The 14,471-nt window shown below is 52.9% G+C and overlaps 2 protein-coding genes across 2 annotated transcripts in view; one reads left to right on the top strand and one right to left on the bottom strand.

Annotated features, from left to right (window-relative positions):
* The window catches only part of P2RX3 (purinergic receptor P2X 3), a 29,611-nt gene extending 27,695 nt beyond the window's left edge, over positions 1-1,916 (top strand). The window contains exon 12 of the mRNA XM_019414402.2: positions 343-1,916. Coding sequence (XP_019269947.2) covers positions 343-456 — 114 coding nt within the window. The 3' untranslated portion in view covers positions 457-1,916. The remainder of the gene's footprint in view (positions 1-342) is intronic.
* A 3,625-nt stretch (positions 1,917-5,541) lies between these two features.
* PRG3 (proteoglycan 3, pro eosinophil major basic protein 2) lies at positions 5,542-9,501 on the bottom strand. The gene is made up of 6 exons (XM_019414404.2): positions 9,437-9,501; positions 8,971-9,111; positions 8,244-8,557; positions 7,436-7,567; positions 6,513-6,624; positions 5,542-5,728 (listed from the first exon to the last, which is right to left on the bottom strand). The coding sequence occupies exons 2-6, from the start codon at positions 9,029-9,031 to the stop codon at positions 5,670-5,672; spliced, it is 678 nt and encodes a 225-aa protein (XP_019269949.2). The 5' UTR covers positions 9,032-9,111; positions 9,437-9,501; the 3' UTR covers positions 5,542-5,669.
* Between the last annotated feature and the right edge of the window lie 4,970 nt (positions 9,502-14,471).

Genomic DNA, 14,471 nt, shown 5'->3' with positions numbered 1-14,471 from the left:
TTTTGGGGACTTCTTCAGGGGAGCTCATTGGGCCTCGGTGCAAGTTGGGGGTCCAGAAAAGAGGGATTTGGCCAAGAAAGGGCTCTGTGGAGACCCTTGGGGGCTCTGTGGGTCATCACTGCCAACACCCCCATCTACTCATTGCCCCTCTCCGTTTCTGGTTAGCTCAGGTTCCTGTCTGCCCTTGGGGTGCACGGAAAGACTGTTGGGATCACGCAGACTTGCTCGAGCTCCTGGATAAGGAGGCCGTGAGCCCCACCTGCTGTGTCTGCCAAGTGGGGTCCCCACAGGAGGACCTTCCCCGTAGTTAGAGCACGATAATGCCAGCCTTTCTATCTGCAGGTGGACGAGACGACGCTGAAGGTCACCGCCTCGGCCAACACAGTGTACCCCAGCGACCAGACCACCGAGGAGAAGCGGTCCACAGATTCGGGGGCCTACTCCATCGGCCACTAGGGCCCCTTCCGGGGCTCCATCTGCTCACCCTTGGGCTCCAGGCCTCCCACTAGGGCACCCACCTAGGCAAGGGGGGGAGGCAGAGAGGGGGGCCTTCGTTTCTACTGTTCACCCCAGGAAGCCACACTGGAGCCAGGTGTCTGGGCCTCGCGGCGCTCTGGCAGACAGGTAGCCCTCCCTGCTAAGACCTCACTCTCCCCTTCACCCCTTGCCTCACCCTTGTCTGCTTCCCTGGACCCCTAGGGCAGTAGCACCTGAGCTGCCCCCCTTCCCAAGAGTAGAGAGAACAACAGTGATAACGAGTGGCCACAAGGCACTACTAAGTGCCCGCCAGTGTCACGCACATTATCTCATTTAACCTGTAGAATAATCCTATGAGGTAGATATTAGTTTCCCTGTTTCGAAGATAAACTGAGGCTCAGAAAGACTGAGTCATTTGCCCAAGGCCACACAGCCAGGAAGCATGAGAGCTGGGATTTAAACCCACATCTAACCCCATCACCCACAACCCCACAAGGGAAACGTGAACTCCCCGGGGGCATCTGTCCCCTCCCCGCCCCCCCCCCCCAAGCTGCTTCAGCCTTCCCCACAGCTACCAGGGTCAGGTTCAGCTTAATAAAGAGTAAGCCCCATGCTTTCAACAGGAACTCGGGACCCATTTTAGGGGAGATCAGTTAGACAGGGATGTGGGGGTCTCTTTCTCTGCCTCGAGTGGATCCCCAATTCAGAGGGAAAGAGGAAGCATGACTGTCAGCGAAGTTTTCCATTGCTCTGTCCCCAACCAAGAGAGGACCATTCTCTTCTCTCTCTGGGACCCCCACATACTCACACGCATCGGGCCCCCTCACTCCAGGAGTGGAACTAGCCCCCCACCCCCTTAGGCTGGGGTGTGATTCCCAGACCCCAGGGCCCTTTTCTAGCTGGGTGGTGCTTCTTTGCAACACCAGTGAACAGGCTCCAGTGAGGCCCAGTGCCCCGTGAGCTGCTGGCCAGCCAGGCCACCCCCCACATGGCCCTAATCAGTGGTTAGTCTTCTACTGCTAGAAACCCTCTCATCCCACTCTCCCGTGTACAGATGAGCCAACTGAGGCCAGAGAGGGGAAATGACTTGTGTCACACAGTCAGTGACCAAGGGAGAACCCAGCTGTCCGGGCGCTGAGGGAAGGAAGCAAGAGCAAGGAGCCAGAGAGGTCGCTGGAGAAGCATCTGGTCCCCCCACACCTCCATCAGCCTAACACCCCCTCCCCCCCTCTGGGCTCACCTCCCGTGAGATGCCCGGGCATCTCCCCAGGGCAGAGTTCCGGAGCAGATTTAGGTCTTAAGGAAGCCTGAAGGATATACAATTTGGGGTATCTTTTTAAAATAATACTAAATTAGGTAACCGAAGGGGCTCCTGCAAGAGGGAGGCCCCAAAGTATCAGTTTCATTACCTCCCAGTAAAACCACGTCTGGAAAAACTGGAGCGGAGACATGACTCTGTGGTCTCAGCTGCAGTGAGCTTGCCTAGGGATGGAGGGCTCGCCCCTCTACAGAAGGCGCAGGGAGACAGGGAGGGGGCAGCTTTGGGGGTCACTTGGGAGGGACCAGTGTGGGAGCAGTGGGCACTCACAAAGGCCTGAATCCAGTGATTCCCCCCTCCCCCACCAGGGGAGAAGGCATCAGGCCCATCACCCCCCCCACACACCTCATCCTCAAGCTGGTGGGGTAACACCTCCCCGGGGGTGCCCTCCGGCGTTGGGCCGCGTCCAGAGATCTGACCAGCAGAGACGGCGGTGGAGGCAGCGGTTCTGGAGCCGGGAGACCCACAGGCATCCCCAGCAGGGCTCACGGGGGGCTCCCTGCAGAGCAGCCTGAAGCAAACTTGTCCTCCCTTTCCTCGGTGCGGCGGCCGCCCCTGGGCCCACCCGCAAGCGTGTGAACTCGCAAGGGTGAGCCGGACGGGCAAGCCACGCTGCGCTAAGTCACGGCTTCGGTGTGCCAGGCCGAAGGCTGCTGTCTGTAGTGATAACGCTGCCGGCTGGGCTCTGCCGCATCGTGGCGAGAGATCCATCCACCCTGGAGGGGTCGCTGTGGCTGGTTACTAATCCTGCCGGATGGAGAAAGAAATCTGGGATCCGTGGAAGTTTGAACTGGAGCCCACGCTCCCTCCTAGCGGGTCCCTTGCGTCTTGAATGACTCCGCGTAGAAGCTAACTGCCCAACGGGCCCAGGGCGCGACACATGTCCTCTACTGCAACCCTCATCGTACAGAAGGGGGGCTGAGGCTAGTAAGGAGGAGGGACTAGACTGGCAGAGCCAGGCCTCGAAGCCCGAGCGTTAGGACTCCAGGGTCTGCAAGGTTGACTTCCATGCCACAGCTGAGAAAAACCCAGGAAATCTGTTGGCGCCTTCTATGTGTCAGGCTAAACTAGGCGTCTAAGCCGCAGGAACCAGAAAACCTCAAAACCTCATGATTTAATATAACCGAGTGGGTCAGACAGCCCCCTCCCTCCACCTGGTGGGTGTGCCCAGACACATGGGCGCCCAGGTCAAGAGCGGCAGGGAAGGGGGACCTGGAGGCTCATGGACCACCGAAAGGCCAGGCTCGGAAGAGGCTTATGTCACTTCCAACCACACTGCCTTGGCCAGACTCACTAGCATGACTAAGACCCCAACTTCACCGCAAGGAATACTGGGGAACAGCCTTCCTGGGTCCTCAGGAAGAGGAAACAGTGAAGACACCACCCTCTGTCTCATTATCCCCACTTTTAATGGCCTCTCTTCTCCACAACCCTCCCAGCCCATGGCCGCTGACAGTTACTCACCTCCTTCCCTTCTGTGTTCCTTCTCACAAAACCTTGTTTTCCGCAAGCCACCCATCAACCTCCCAGACGGATTAATAGATAACACTCTCAGGAGTTTCTTCTCCCGAGAGTATTTGCTTTTTCAATCAAGGACTTTTCAAGATGGAAAGGCCTTAAACATCCAAAGATATGAATATATAATTGTTGAAGTTAAGGCCCACTAACTGACAGTGTTGGACCTTTGAGGGGTAGCTTATCTACCCTATTGTGCCTCAAGCAAGCTTCAGTCTGCAAGGATCTGAGCTCCTCTCCATTCCCCTCCCTCTCTCTATCTCTCGTATTGCCTGGCAACATGTTGGGCAATTGGCATTGGCTACAGCTCATTCCCCATCAAGGAGAGAAGTGGAGGCTGATAAGAGGGAGCTTGCCATTCAGCCAAAATAGCGGACCCAGAGCTCCCTATGCAAAGCTTCCCTTGCTGACCATCCTTCCCACCACCCACAGCCAGATTCCACAGTTCTTTTAGAAGCTGAGCATCAAGAATTAGCTTGTTGAAGTATGCAAGGCAGGGATTTGGCTGGGGATCTGGCCCCCAGGCAGCCCCCTTTCTCTGCCCTTGGGAAGACCAACAATGCTGTGATTAGGAGCTTCCTACCTGATGTCCATCTAAGGCAGACGGGTACCTACAGGTAGTCCCTGGGTCCAGCATCGGTGACGTTCATCGCAATGCCCAGGCTCATTATCCGGTTGCCAGGGACCTGCTGATATTCAGGGGACCCACCTTCCGCTTTTCCACTTCTCCTGTGGTCCTCCATTCCTGTCCTATGCCATTAACTGCAGCACCTTCAGAACCAAAGCACATTTGAGAATACTGTGCTTTTGGTTCCTGAAGCTCTGCATCCCATCACGTGCCTAAACAGATACACACGGACACACACAAACGTAGACTTGTACACGGGTATGGCAGACATGCACATACATACACACTCACAAACATATGGGTCGAAGATGTACAAGTACCCACATACACATGCATGCACAGAATCGGGCATGTAAGGGTGCAAAGCTATACAGAGATACACAGACATCCAGGCATATCCATAAATATACAGAGACGTTGAAAATATACCCACACTCCACACACAAATATACACCGACTCATACAGATTTATGCATATATTTACAAATACAGATTCACGTATACACAGATAAAGACAGATATACAAAGACTGACTCATGTACACACCAAGATACATATACACACGTGTAGCTGGGCACTTACAAAAATACTTGTACATTCTCCCTGCACCCCATGTAGAGCTATACCCCAAGAAGCATATAAGTGGATCCTCTATCTATCTCCCTCAATCTCTCTCTCTCTGTCTCCATTCTCTCCTCTCTCTCTCTCTCTCTCTCTGTCTCTCTCCACCACACCCCTCCAACAACCCTGGGCTCTGTGCCCTCTTAATGCCCAGTCCCAGGTCGAGCTTCCTGCTTCTCAAGGCCAGATCCTTCCCGGAGCCCAGCGTCATGCCTGAAAATGCAACATGTTCTGGCTAGGTGTCCCCAGGGGCTGAGGAAGTGAGGTGAGGGAAAGAAGCTGGGCCCCCGGGCTGTGCAATCAGGATGGGAGCCGCGTGGCCACCAGACGCTCTAACTTTTGCCCCCAAGGCCCTCCTGGTGGAAGCAGCTCCCTCCTAAGAATGTGTTCCCTCTCCAGAGGTAAGCTGGGAATGGGGAGGAGGGAGAGGGAATTGCAGTGGGGGAGGGGACACACCTGGGAATAGAGAGGAGAACACATCTCAGAAGTTGGGGACTGTGAACTCACACACTGGTGGTTGGGAGAATACAAAGTAGGGGCCAGTATCTGAGGCCAGGAAGACCCGGGTCTAGAGGAGCAGGGGGCCTAGGTGAGACTTCCTCCCTCTCACGTGGTTACCCCTGTGGACTCTCACCACACCCCACGTACACCTCAATTCTTCAATGGGCGACATCGCCTCCACCTTGGAAAGCCACCCCCCTCCCACCCCACCCGACTCCCCATCCCGGATCCAAACAAAGCAGGAGGGCCCGTCTCCCACCGCACCAATGAGGCCAACCCCCAGCGCCTGGGGGAGGGGGAAGGGGGGGGGGGGAATCCGGCCCCCGCCGAGAAGGGTGGTGGAAAGCCCACCGCCCAGTCAGGGCTCGGCCACCGGCCACCGCCACCCACCCCCACCGGCGCCCTGCCGCCCTTCCTCCTGGCCACCCCGCGCCCACCCGGGGCCCTCCAGCGTGGGCAATAAAGAGACGGAGTCAGGAGATGCTGTGGGAAGTCTGGGTTTATGGCCAGAAGAGGCTGGGGGACAGAGCTGGGGCGCGGGGGCCAGCGGGGGGGGAGGGGGGGTGCGAAGGGCGGGGGATCCGAGGCAGGGGCTCCGCAGACACCGGCTCAGTAGGAGCAGACAAAGGGCAGACGCCTTTGGCATGAAGTGCGCCGCCAGTGACCACCTAGCAACGGAGAGCACAGTGACGTCAGCCGCTCGTGGCCGTCCTCCCCTCCTCAGGCACCACATACGGGTCCGGATCCAGGTTCCCGCCGGGGTTATGATCTGGCCGCTGTGGTTCCCACGCGTCCCCACCAGCTAACGTGATTCTTCTCCCCCGGGGCGGGGAGAGTGCTGCTAACTGCTTTATTCCGTTTCATCTTCACGGTGACGCCAGCAGGTGGGTGCTACCCTCACCCCCATTTCACAGATCGGGAAGCTGAGGCTTAGTGGGGGTCATAACCTGCCTGGGTCTCAGAGCTGGAGGCGGATGGCTACCGTCTTACTCCGGCACATGCGGTCTCAGCCGTGGTGCCAGCTCCCTCACATCTGGCATCCGTGCTGTTCCGAGCTGGCGAATTATCTGTCAGCCAGCCCTCGTTCCCACATCTCTCTTTGGTCCCTCATCCATATCTTACATTCACATCTGCTACTCTCATCTGTCACATTAGTCACTCCGCCTATCAGAGCAAGGAAAGCAGTCCCCGGGCCCTGAGCCTAGCTCTGTCAGTGAGGGTGGAAAGCCTCCAGCTAGCTCCCAGACAGGGCTCCCCATCACCTGGGTTTGCTCTGAGGAATCCCTACATTCCGGCCCTTCTCACAGAGGACATGTCCCCCCAGCCGGGGGAAGGTGTGAGTTTGGGGAGGTGTGTTGGGGTAACTCAAAGGGACAGTATGTAAGAGTCTATCTCTCCACCCCCACCCTTTCCCCTTCCCCTTCCCCTTCCCGTGGCCCCAGTCCCCCTCACCTGGGGCGCACAGGGTCACACAGTTGCCGTGCCCTTGGAAAGGCTGCCCTGAGGCCCAGTATTGAAAATTCCAGCAGCTCCCATCGGTCCATCGAAACCTCCGGCACATGAACTAAAGTGATAGACTGGGTAAGAGTACAGATGTCCAGAGAGACAGACCCAGGGGTCCAGAAAATGCTGAGTATTCCTTTCTCCTCTCACTGCCCACCCAGCGGGGAGCCAGATACCCTAGAGACCCATCCTTGAGGGTTTGCAGGCCATGACAATGCAAGAGCAACCAGGACTCCCAACTGTCGCCCAGAGCAGGCTTGTCAAGCCTTACTGTGCATACGAATCTCCCGGGAATCTTGTTAAAATGCCAATTCTGATCCAGGAGGTCTGGGGTAGGGCCCAAGATTGGGCATTTTTAACAAGCTACCTGGTTTGCTGACCCTCCTGGTCCACGGACCACACCTGAGCAGCGAGCATCATGGTACTCATTTATCCACGACCCCAGACCTGCCTTGAGAGAAGAAGGACCCCATTCTAGAGATAAAGAAACTGAGGCCCCGAGGAAGTCATTCAGCTAGTAAGTGACTAAGCCGAGCATGGAGCCTGTCTCCTGACTCCAGTGATGCGCTGGTAAATGTTCAACAGCCAGCTCTGGGGGAAGGTGAGAACACAGAGGGAGGGAGGAACCCCGATTTACAACAACTGCCAAGTTCTTTGGTGTATATATGTCCACTGGGGGCACGTTTCAGGCTACAAGCACGCAGTCACTGAGCAAGGAGCTGAGACCAGATGCCCACCATCATTGGTTCTCACTCCACTGCCTGCTGCCTCAAGGTCATCTCAGCTGCTGAGGTGAGGCTAGACGCCAGCAGAGGCTCCTTTGAGGCGATCAGAAAGAAGTTCCTGTCCCCCGAAGTTGGTGCCCCACTTACCCAGCCCCGGCTGATGGCTCCAATCCAGACCTCATTTTCGTTGAGTACTCTGGCTGAGCAGAGGATGCGATAATCTAAGTTGTAGCTGTGTATGGAGACGAGGTTGCCTCGGTAGCACCTCCTGCAGATACGCTGCAGAAAGAAGAAAACGGAGGGTAGAGAATTCGCTGGCTTTTCTCAAGTCTCTGGGTCTCCAGGACAGAGCCTCTCATCCCTTTTCAGGTCAGAAATCAGAGACCTGTCTGCCCCTCTCAATCCCATGTTTGGCTCCCTTTTGTGTTGTCAGGAACTTTTTGCAATGACTACGAATATTCAGAATAGTCATAGCTACCGTTTGTGGAGAGTTTTAGTGACCCCGAGACTATTCCCAATACTCCCCACATATTATCTCATTTAATCCCCACCACAACCCCAATGGGTTGGTACTGTCTATCTCCATTTTACAAATGAAGGTTCTGAAGCTCTGAAAGGTGGAGTGGCTCGCCCAGTAACACGGCCCATGAGAGTCAGAGCCAGGCTCGAACGCAGGCGTCTCTGATACCAAAACCTTCCTTCCAGATCAGTGGTTCTCAAAGTGCCGCCCCCCAAACAATACCATCATTACCTGGGAATTTGTTATAAATGCAAACTCTCAAGCCCCGCCCTAGACTTGCTCACCCAGAAGTGTGCTTTAACAAGACCTCTAGGGGATTCTGACGCACACTAGGTTTTGAGAACCACTAATCTAAAAGGGAACAGAAGGTTGAATCGAGTCTCTTCTCCCCTCACCCCCACCCCAGTCCTCCACAGTAGCTTCCCTGCCACTTACCTGAGCACAATTAAATTTCTGGGCCTGCCGCACCAACAGGAAGTTGCAGGTTTTGCACCCAGGACTGCTCGGAATTCGAATTACGTCTTCTTCCTTGGGGCACTGAAAGTCCTTGTCTAGGGCAGCTAGGTCCGAATCCATGGCCTCCCCGTCCTCAGATGTGACCTGACAGCTGGAAGCCTTGGCCTCCTCTCCCTCTGACTGAATCATCTCATCAGTCAGAGCCAGGTCTTCTCCCTGCTCCCCTGAACCTTCCAGATTCTGACTCAGATCCACTTGTATCTCATGGCTGTCCGGACTGCAGGCAGAATTCTCTGGGAAGGAGAGGTAACCTGCTGTCAGTTCTGGGTCTCCTTTCTTCCAGGACCATGGACAATGCCAAAGGCCCTACTTGAACCTTCCTAGAGCCATCTGGAGCTAATCCTGGATCTCCTTGGTGTTGGGTGAGGAGAGAACATTTGGGTCATAAGCACAAATGGATGAGATGCTAACTTCTGGCTGGTACCGAGATGTGTATTGTGGGGGTGGGTGGAGGCACCTGTGAAAAGGCCTTCATCTTCACAGGTGGGTGGATTTTAAGTTGAGGAGATGGCTAATCAGAGATGGGCTGGGTCAACTGGAGAGGGGTGACTGTGGCCCTGGCCCCATGAGGCAAAAAAAAAAAAAAAAAAAATACAGGAAATAGGAGAAAAGAGAAAGATTGGTAAGACAGGAAGGAGATGCTTACCCAGATGGAAAGCAGCAACTGTCCCCAGAAGGAGAAGGAGCAGGAGCAGTGGGCCTTTCATATCCACTCAGGTTTGGGATGGGGACACAACTCCAGCCTCCTTCCTTGTGGGTGTCCTGTGTGTCTGCACAGCTCTTGGCACTTAGAAGAGACAAAATTCTTGTTAACTGGCTGATTAAGGGACAAACTAGAGCATTCCTTCCCTTCCCCCAACCCCTGGGGAACAGACCCTGAGCTGGAGAATTAGGAAAAGGACATGGGGTGTCAGCTCAAGTACAAAAGTCCCTTTTTCTGAAAGTGCCATCACCGCTTCCCTGGAACGGCCCTTAGCTCAGACACTTGCCCCTGCATGAATAAGCCTGCTCAGAGTCAGGGCCACTGTCATTCATGCTGGGGAATGAGGGGAGAGGATGGTGGCCTGAGGACAAGCTTCCGAGGTGCATGCCATATTGGGTCAAGTACTCACCTCCAGGAGTCTGAGGCTTCCACTCTCAGTGCTCCTAGCTGCTGGGACCCAGAGGCAGCTCTTATACTGGGCATCTGGGGAAGTGGGAAGAGGCCAGGATGATTGCTTCAGGCTGGGGTGGGGAGCAGTGGAGCTGATAAGACTAAGTCTTGCTCAGTCCTCTCACCGTTGAGCCCTGATGCCTGCTGGGACTCCAGAGACCTATCTCCCAAGGCCTGCTCCATATGTGGGCACCCAGATGCCCCAGTGTGTTCCAAAAGACCCCAGCTGACTACTGTCCAGGCATTATTACCACCCCTAAAGTGCCCCAGTCTGAACAATACCCCTTAATCCCAGGAGCAGCCTTCCTCTGGTGAATATCCCAGTTAATGAGGTAGGGAATCCCAGGAATCTGGGAGAGCATGTGGGGAAGAGGTGGTTGGCCAAGGGAGCCTCCGCCCTCCTGATCACTTATCTGGACCAGGTCCTTTAAATGCATCAGATCCATGAATCCTCACCTTCACCTTATATATGGTTATCCTTACTTCACAGATGTGAAAAATGAGATTCAGAGAGAGAAAGCAACTTGTCAGGGTTGCACACGTAACAGGAGAACTGGGATTTGCAAGTCTTTTTGGCTCAAAACCCTTCTCTGTCTCTCTGTCTCTCCATCTCTGTGTCTCTGTCTTTGTCGCTTTCTGTCTGTGTCTCTCCTTCTCTTTCTTTCTTCCCCCCCCTTTCTCTCTCTCTTTCCATCTTTAATGTGTGAAAAATTTATGCTCATTCTTTTATGCTGTGGATCTAGATCAAGGTTCTCAACCTTTGCTCTATCACTATATAGAGCCAAATCTTTGTTGTGGGGGGCTGTCCTGTGCATCATAGTAAGTTTAACAGCATCCCTGGCTTCTACCTACTAGATGTCAGTAGCACCTTCCCCAGTCATGATGATCAAAAATGTCTCCCCATATTCCCAGATGTCCTCTGGGGAACTAACTTGCCCCAGTTGAGGTTCATTGATCTAGAACATGCCATGTTGTCCAATCTCAAGGCTCATCTTCCAGCAAGGGGGCAGCAGTTGGAATGGAAAGTTTCATGCAGAGTCATTCAGACGCCCTGGGCCACCCTCCTCCCCATCCCCACTCCCCATCTCCCACCAGCTCTCTATCACCACTAGGGTCTCAACTAGGGGAAGTGAACAAGGCACTTGCCTCAGATGTGGAATTTAAGAGGGCACTAAAGAATTCAGTGGCCAAGAGTAACAATATTTTAATATAATCTTTTGTGAACATCAAAATAAATGCCAAAAAATCCATGAAGAACAAAATGTCAAATTTTTAATCAATCAAGCTCCAGCCAAATTCAGTGCAACACAGGGAAAGGCCAACAAGTGCTGAGCCCTGACTGGATATCACTGCCAAGAGCTAGAAGACTTGTCAAGGTGGGTGTCTCAACTCTGTGACATCCTAGCTGGGCCATGCATATTTGTTTCTTGGATTCCATTCCAGCCTTCCAGTACTCAAAGCACTAGGGACAGGTAACCCAGAAGGTGAAGAGGCCTGGGTCCTTCTCCCCCACTCCCTCAGGGTACCTACAAATGGAGAAGTATCTGAAAGCTCATTTCTGCACCCAATTGCAGAGTAACGGTCTTGGCCATTATCTCCCCGGCCCAACGGACTTGACTCTCAGCTTCTCTTCCTGTCTTGGAGGCTGGGGGATGGACCAATTCCAGGCCCCCAAAAACCTGGTCTCCGGATTTTGAGCTTGAGGCCTCCCTAGTAGGAGGGCTAGACCCTCTCTCCATTTTTCTTACTCATCCGGGGCCCAGGCCAGGGATATCATTTCATTTGTGTTTGGGATGACCACTAAAGTCAGCTAGTTCCATGAGCCAGCACCATGATAAGCTTTATGTGTGTCATTTAATTTGAACATCCATTTCATAGATGAGGAAACGGCATCTCAGAGAGCTTAAGACACAGCAAGTCAGAGACAGGCCTAAACCCAGGCCTTCCAGCCTCTTAGCCACCCCAAAGCTGCCTTCCTTCTGCCTCCTCTCACTGACCTCCCTTCTCTATGACTTACCCCTCTCCCTGTTGACCCTATTTTCTTTGCACACAAACCCTGGGCAAAGACATTCCATTGACTTCAATGACCTCCTTCCTCACTGACCACAGTGAAGTTTGTCTGATTTAAAACTGGAAATAATATTTTTGAAGGTCCACCACGGACCAAAGACTACGTTTCATTAAGGATTTTATATCTATGGTCCTACTTGATTAATTTTACAATCATCCTGCAAATTAGGTATTGCCTTCTCTAGTCTACGTATCTACTGCACGAGCTCAGAGAGGTTAAATTACTCGCCCAAATTCACACAACTATTAAGAAGTGGCCCTCATCTGTTTGACTCCCACATCCTCGCTTTCTTTGATATGCCCAACTGTGTTAGCCCCAGACAGTGTGGCCACCATTTTCATCATCCATGAGACTCCAATGTTCTGGCTTGCTGTTTGCATTTATATTCATAGGGATTTGAAACTCTGTCTCAAGATTCAGCCCAGCCCCACACTGCACAGAGGGTGGGTCTCTCTATCTTGAGGGGCAGTGTAGTGTGACGTGTCTTAGAATCATGAGTTAATGTCAGCTCCTCTGTGGCTTGGTCTTCTCATCCTCATGAGTGGAGGCTCATGACAGGACGCTACATCTAATAAGACCACCTCTAATAAAGCTCCCAGAACATTGCCTGGCACGTGGGGTTGGGAGGTGGCCCTTGTCAGGAAACCAGGACTAGAAATGTGACCCTAATCAACAAATAAGCACTGAGTGTTGATTGAGCTCCTGCCCTGTGCTTTGCATGGTGTAAGGAACTCCAGGGATTCTGTTGTAAGCAAGTTGGCTTTACAGAACTTAGTCAACATCCTGTTGGAGATGAGAAATGACACACAAACCCATATTTGGGGATGTAAGCCCTCTTATTTCATTAATTTTGCTTTTTAAAAAATGTTCCTTGTGGATATATAGCATGCATCCTATAAAGTATGCTGTATGGTGGGCAGCTCAGGGGATTTTTACAGTGAATGCACCCTCAGAACCATGCCCAGATCAAGAACAGAATGTTACCCGCTACCCAAATGCCTCCTTCATGGCTTCCTCTTGACATTAATCCCCCACAGGGGATCTCCGTAGGCTGGAAGGCCCACTTCTGCCACAACACACGGTTCCAGCAGACTTACGAAGAATAAGACAAAGTCCACTTATCACTTAGCATTGAACCTGGACCTAGTAAATGCTTAATAAATGGGAAATAGTGTTACTCTTTATTATTCATATTGGAATAAAGGGAAGCCGTGTCTTCCCACGGCAGAATACAGTCTGTGAGGGCAAAGAGTGAAAGTTCTTCATTGGCATCCTCCCCAGCGCCCAGCCCAAGGCTGAACCCGGAATAGCGTTCCAGAGTTCCACCATCTTTGAATTCAGCAGACTGTCATAGAACGGCAGCTACAATGGACCTCGGTTTGATTTCCATCTTTCTCAACCAACTGTGCGAACTTGAGCAAGTGGCTTCTCCAATCTGGGCCACACTCAAAAAACTAAAGCTCTTGATTCACCTCTAAGACTCTGGAGCCATCTGTAATTGTATGTGTTTGAGGAGTCCAGGAAGAAAGGGGCTTCAGGGCATTGACTCCTTACTTTCTGTTCACTTCCCTGACGGAGCGAGGATTCCTTCCCCACCTCTGATTGAGATTCCCTCCTGTCCACCTGGGCTGGAGTCCTATGGCCCCAAGATGAACCCAAGAGTAAGGGAGTGTGCCCTGCCTCTCCACTGTGCCCCATCCCTACATGACCATGTCCTGGAAGCGGCCACAGGATCCTAAGGGTAGAAAGAACATGCTGTGGAGCAGACAGCCGAATCGCAACATTGGCCACATTTAGATGGTCTGTCTTGGGCAAGTCTTTGAACAGGGCCATAACTTCTCTGAGCCTGGTTTTATAAAATGGGGTAATAATTACTTCCCATACAAGGTCATCTTTGTAAGGTGCTTGCCACAGTAAGGGGTACATTGTGGGTGTGTAATAGGCAGCAACAATTAGTAGAGATTGTGCTTCTGTTGTAAACAACCATATGTTCCAGAATGGGAGGAGGCTAGGTCTTGTATTCCCAGGCCTTATATAGAGTTGGACATATAGCATGTTGTCCTATATTGGGTTTCCCCAGAAACAGGCCCTGAGACAGGATTTGAGTGCACGTAGCTTATCTGGGAGGTGCAAGGACATTTGTAGGGAAAAGAGAATTCAGATGGACAAGAGACGGCAGTCAATAACATGTGTGCTACAAAGCCAGCTGCCTCAGTGGATGACGGGAAGTTAATCCCATTGGAAAACCCTGGGAGACAGTGCCCAGTACATGCCTTAGAATCAGTCCACTTGAAGGGCAAGGGATTAGGACACTCATACTCCCACTCCTATGAGTTACAGACTGTTCCCAGGGACATGTTAATTTCCCGGCACATTAAGGCAACCACACTCTTGGGCATGCGGATGCAGGCACAGGACATGGAGAGTCCACCTGGAATGGTTGAAGACACAGGGGGGTTCTGACAGCATCTGCTCTGCTGGGGCTAGGAATTGGGTGTTGTGTGAAAAGAGCTACTGGACCCATTCTTCTGTCTCCAGGGAGAGTCCACAGTCCCCAGCCCATACTCCAGCCTCCCTGAAAGTGATCACTTCTGGCTTCTTTTATGAGAGACAGTGGAGTGGGGAGGGGCCGTCATTGTAGGGCAGAAAAGTTCCTTAGGTGGGGCTAAGCACAGAGGATCAAAGATCAGAGGGGAAAAGTCAGTTTCAGGAAAGCAATTTTATTGTTGGGATCTGGAAGCAGAGGCAGCAGGCAGGGAGGGGAGGCAGCTATGGGGGCGGTGCTTTGGACTCCTGGCTGGGTCCAGCTCAGTAGGAACAGATGAAAGAGAGGCACCCGCAGCAATGAGATCGACACCAGTGGCCTCCTGTGAAGGCAGAACAGAAAGAGACCTTCAGCCTCTAGTGCCCCCTGACTCAGCCC

Source organism: Panthera pardus, unplaced genomic scaffold (genome assembly GCF_024362965.1).
Source record: "Panthera pardus isolate Hobbes unplaced genomic scaffold, ASM2436296v1 HiC_scaffold_12, whole genome shotgun sequence".
NCBI lineage: Eukaryota > Metazoa > Chordata > Mammalia > Carnivora > Felidae > Panthera > Panthera pardus.
Note: the sequence above shows the minus strand (reverse complement) of the source record. Positions and strands in the feature narration are given on the sequence as shown.